The sequence below is a fragment of the Papaver somniferum genome, unplaced genomic scaffold, assembly GCF_003573695.1.
Source record: "Papaver somniferum cultivar HN1 unplaced genomic scaffold, ASM357369v1 unplaced-scaffold_128, whole genome shotgun sequence".
Classification (NCBI taxonomy): domain Eukaryota; kingdom Viridiplantae; phylum Streptophyta; class Magnoliopsida; order Ranunculales; family Papaveraceae; genus Papaver; species Papaver somniferum.
In genome coordinates, this window is record NW_020621936.1 from 2,991,881 (window position 1) to 2,997,071 (window position 5,191).

Below are 5,191 nucleotides of genomic sequence, written 5' to 3' on the forward strand. Positions count from 1 at the left end.
CCTAGCTGCCTGAAGACACTAATCACCTTTTTTTACACTGCCCTTTTGACAAGGCTATCTAGTTAGCTTGTCTTCCTCAGCTCCAACATCCAAGTCAACACCACAATAACCTTCAAGTATGAATTAAATCCTGGATTTCCACAATGAACTTATCAGCTTTCGAACAACTCCCCAACTCACACATACTATTGCCCGCATCTATTATACTAACTGCCAAATTATCATCTTTCAGCAACAACAGCCAAAATCTGAACACAGCTTTTTACGGCACACACCCGTACATAGTTCAACATCATCTCATTAGTAATAACACTTATTCATCCTTGCATACCACATTAGTTCCATGCTTGATATTACTCCTCGCTGGACTCCAAATATAGATGCTTCATTTCATAATAATTTTTTTTAGCTGGTACAGCCTCTGCAGCCAGTGATAATGCAGGGAAATTACTTGCAGCGAAGGGACTTCTAAAAAGACCCCAGCATGCTCATCAAGCTGAGTCTTAGATAATGTTCAAAGATACAAATGAACAACCTGTCTCCTGTTTGAAGGAAGAACAACTTTACTCTCACCATCATCCATTTCACAAAACCCACTCTTAGTTGCTGCCTCAAAAGCTGAAGCAGGTGTCTTGCACCGAGATACAATTTTCTGCCAATGATTCTTTTCATGCACTAGTACTTCTATATTGTCAGTAGATTTAGGTAAGTGTAAAAAGACAAGGATTAGTCTCTATTTCTAAGTTAGTACCCTTTCCAACATCTCTGAACCACTGGAAGCTAATCCCTGCTGCAAACTTAGCAATGAAATCTTAAAAAGTGAAAACAGAAACATATAGATTATGAGTTCAACGTACATTATATATATATGAATTCAAGTTATAACAATTTGATAATATCTTACAAAGGGAAAACAAACACACATGAGTTCATTGAATTCTTTGGTCATATGAATACCAAATCAATCATATTACAGTAATACTAAGAAAGGAGATTGAACATTGCTTGTTTCGCTCCCTTTCTCTGTCTCAAGTGGTGGCTCAGTCTAGATTAAAGCCAAAGAGGTATTTGGTTGGGGCAAGTAATGCAACAATTCTACCTTCCTAAACACCACCCTCAGCTTAAATTAGCAGCCCCAGAGTGGAAAAACTGAACTGACATTTACAGGAAAAGAAGAAGAACATCTTCTCCTCAAGTTACAGATTTCCCATTATACCCATAATACGAAAGGTACCATCTAACGAATTTCTTCAACCCTGTTTGTAAATCAGTAGTTGGCTTATACCCAAACTCCTTACTAGCATAACTTATATTAGCATGAGTAAAAGGTACATCACCATTCCCAGGCATATCAATAACATTCTTTTTCGCTTTTACTTTCAAATGTCTTTCGAGTATCGACACCAACGTAGGTACTGTAACTGGTGAAGTATTACCCAAATTAAAAATCCGATAAGGTGCCGGGCCACGTTTTTTGCCACCAGTGCCTGTACTCTTCCCTGATGTATCTAATGATCCAAGACAACCTTTAACAATATCATCAATATACGTAAAATCTCTGGCTAAATCAACCCGGTTTTTTCCACGGTATATCGTTATGGGTTTTCCTTGTAAGATATTTCTTGTAAACGAGAAATAAGCCATATCAGGTCTTCCCCATGGACCATAAACCGTAAAGAATCTTAACCCCGTTATTGACAAGCCATAAATATGATTATACGTATGAGTGATTTCTTCACCAGCTTTCTTTGTCGCTGCATATAAACTAGCTGGTTGATCCGTGCGATCCCATTCAGAAAATGGTACTTTTTCATTCAACCCGTAAACAGAACTTGATGAAGCCCAAACAATTGAAGGTTGAGGATTTGCAGATTTGCATATTTCAAGAAGATTAACTAAACCAGCAATATTACTATGGACATAAGAACCAGGGTTTTCCATTGCATATCTAACACCAGCTTGTGCAGCTAAATGCATAACGTGAGTAAAAGCAACAACATCAAATAGTTTTGCTAATAATTTTGCATCATTAATATCTCCTTCAACAATGAATATACCATGATCATTCAAAAGTGATTTTCTAGCTTTTTTCAATGATGGGTCATAATAACTATTGAAATTATCAATACCAACAACACCATCACCTCTTTTTTTCAAGGCGAGAGAAACATGAGAACCAACAAAACCAGCAGCACCAGTAACTAATACAGACATACCTGGTGACGATGAAGATCCTCTCTGAAGAATTTGAGCAGAATTACGAACTTGTTTCTCCCATTGAATACCACCCCAAGAAGCAGTAAAATATTTACTTCCTGTATCGACAAAACTCTGGAAACTAAGATATGAAGCTGTCAAAGCAATCAAGAATAAAGCCCATAGAAATAGAGTACTTGTAGATGAGAAACATCTGTGTAATTGTCTATTCATTGTTTGATTCTTTACTTTTCCTGGTGTTGATGGAAACAATTCTTCTTCTAAAGGCATATTTGTAAGATTCGGCTTCTTTCAATAAAGAGATCTTGAAAAAACCAGATGCAGATTTTGATTTCTCTGAAGATCTTGAAGGAAAAAAACAGATGCAGATTTGGATTTGTGAGGAAAAAATACTATTTTTCTGTGGACCTGTTGTCAATGGGAGAATGGTAATATATGGTAGTATTATATATAGGTAAGGAATGGTAACAAAAATCAAACAGAAAGTACGCGTAAACGCGTTATTAGACAGCTAGAAGACTTGATTATAAAGAGAGATCGATATCCGATACTCCTTTTTGCATAGTCCAGAGTCCAGAGACTCCAGACTGCTTAATTTCTTCCTTTCTGTCTTCCAATTATTAAGGTCAGGTTTTCTGGAATTTGTTAAACTCTGTATATCTTACTCCCTCCGTTCTTTTTTAATAGGCCAGTTTCTATAAATAAAAGTTTCAAAAAAATAGTCCAGTATCCTAATTGGGAAAGTCAAATGTTATTTTAATTTTTTGGGACCACTTTTCTCTTAACTTCTTTTGATGACAAGTGTCATGTGGACCACTTCACTTTACTTCTTTTGCTAACAAGTGTCATGGGGACCATTTCACTTCACTTCTTTTATTGACAAGTGTCATGAGGACCACTTTCAATGATTAGTTCTCTTAATTTTCTTAAATTTCGCTAAAAACAAAACTGGCCTATTAAAAAAGAACGGAGGGAGTAATATTTATGAGTTTTTTACTTAATTTCTTTTAATAATAAATTCAGGATTCCTGGTGCCAGAATAAATCCAGGCTAAAGCCTCCCAAACCGCCGACGACACCATAAATCCGCGTCAGAGGGCTAAAAGAAAAGAATGCTCACATCCCAATTATATATATAATTACAACACCGCTCAATTGGGGTCCTGGAAAATAATTGGGGATCCCTAACTACAGGATAAGAAAAGGTCATGAAATGGTAATTGGGGTTATCCCTTATCCCAATTTTTTAAAATGGCTAAACTACCCCAAATCATTAGTGGTAATTAGTAATTAAGTTAAGTTAATTAATTGGTAATTAATTTAGTTAGATTAAATCAGATTTAAGGATTAAATTTTGATAATAGAAAATTTGTGTTTTTGTGTTGGAGAGAGGAAGAAAGTGAGTTTTGGGGGTAAATTTAGGGTTATTTGAAATGAGTGGTTTTAGTGGAGGAAATGATGTAGGTGAAGATTCAAACAACATACATGATTGTGTTGATGGTGAGATTGTCTCAACTAATCCTATGGATTGGATTTTAGTTAGATTAAAATCATATTTAAGGACATGTACGTACCCTCAAGAACTAGGTGCGAGGCGGCGATAAAGAAAAGAAGGATTGTAATGGCACATGTCAACAATAACCATTACATAGGATTGAAGATTTCAGAAGAATGTCCTCTACCACGGATGGCCTATGGTGATTGGGGAGACTACGACAAGGAGTGGACAAACCAGTATAAGTATGGAATGAACTTGTGGAATGCTTTGGAGACACCAAGTACAATGCATGAACACGTTAGCTTGTGCGACAAAATGTGGAAGGAGATGTTTTTTCTTGGAGCTTTCTATTTTGAAGCACGCTTTTGGAATATGGTTGTATCTACAACTTGGTTGTAATATCACGAATCCTTAATACAATGTGTTTTATCTTGTGTTATGAACTTATAATTATAATAGTCTTGAGTTTAAACTCTCTCTTCGGGTACTTTTTTCCCTTGACGAAAAGACCAATCGTTGTAGCTTTATCCCACCCAAACAACTTCATCGTCAATGTATATATTTTATCCCAACCTAGGCTTTTCGTGAACTTGTCACCGGTGGATTTTCCTTCAACATGCAATCCCAGAATCTGTTCTGCACCTTCGGGAATCAATGTCATCTCGCCAAAAGGGAATTGGAATGTATCGAATTCACCATAATATCTCTCACAAAAACATGATACTGTAGCCTTGTCATACGCAATCACGGAGTTCTCTACCGCAGCATACAAACCTGATTTTTCAACAATTTCTCCGACTCTTGCACATTCACCTTCTAGCGGCCATTCACCTTCTAGCGGCCATTTTTTCATTTTTGCATAAGACGATTGGTGTCTAAAAACACGACAGACATTCTTATGATCCTAAAAAGACAAAACAATACAAATTAAACAAAATAAATTGATTTTCAACATGTCATATGAAAAGCAAAGACCAAAGTTGAGAATGTTACAATTGTCTCATAGATGGTACGGGCCCACGAGCTAGCGTATCCAAATAGAACTTTGCGGCCGTCTTTAGGTTCACCTCTGGCTTTCCCATTTCTAAGACGAGTAAGTGATCGCTGTCGTAGGCGTCAAAAATAATTACACTTTCTTACTACTCAAAATATATAATATAGCAACGACAAGAGAGGATCGTTCCCACAGAGAGGACTAGGTTGTCAATATGTTTTGGTATCTTAAGCAAACAAAAGGGGGGATATTATGATTTTGATATACTAAAATAAAATAAAAGCAAAACAAAGAAATAAAGCACACAATTCAAATATGTGAAAGTATTGGTCAAGGATATCGTTTTCATCCACAAACATGCTTTTTAACAATAACTAGAATTGATATTTAATCTCAACTTTATTAAAAGTCCTAAGATATCTTGATCGCAAATATATCTCGCTAATTACCTGATTTCATCACAACCACATTAAAAGATGCATA

At 36.1% G+C, this 5,191-nt stretch overlaps 1 protein-coding gene across 1 annotated transcript; it reads right to left on the reverse strand.

The window, feature by feature from the left end:
• Positions 1–840: 840 nt before the first annotated feature.
• LOC113331949 (UDP-glucuronate 4-epimerase 1-like) lies at positions 841–2,812 on the reverse strand. The gene has a single exon (XM_026578585.1). It carries the CDS (start codon positions 2,485–2,487, stop codon positions 1,192–1,194), a length of 1,296 nt encoding a protein of 431 aa, XP_026434370.1. The 5' UTR covers positions 2,488–2,812; the 3' UTR covers positions 841–1,191.
• Between the last annotated feature and the right edge of the window lie 2,379 nt (positions 2,813–5,191).

What these genes read in the sequence shown, in the direction of transcription:
- LOC113331949 (XM_026578585.1), bottom strand. Translation starts at nt 2,487, where the DNA reads ATGCCTTTAGAAGAAGAATTGTTTCCATCAACACCAGGAAAAGTAAAG.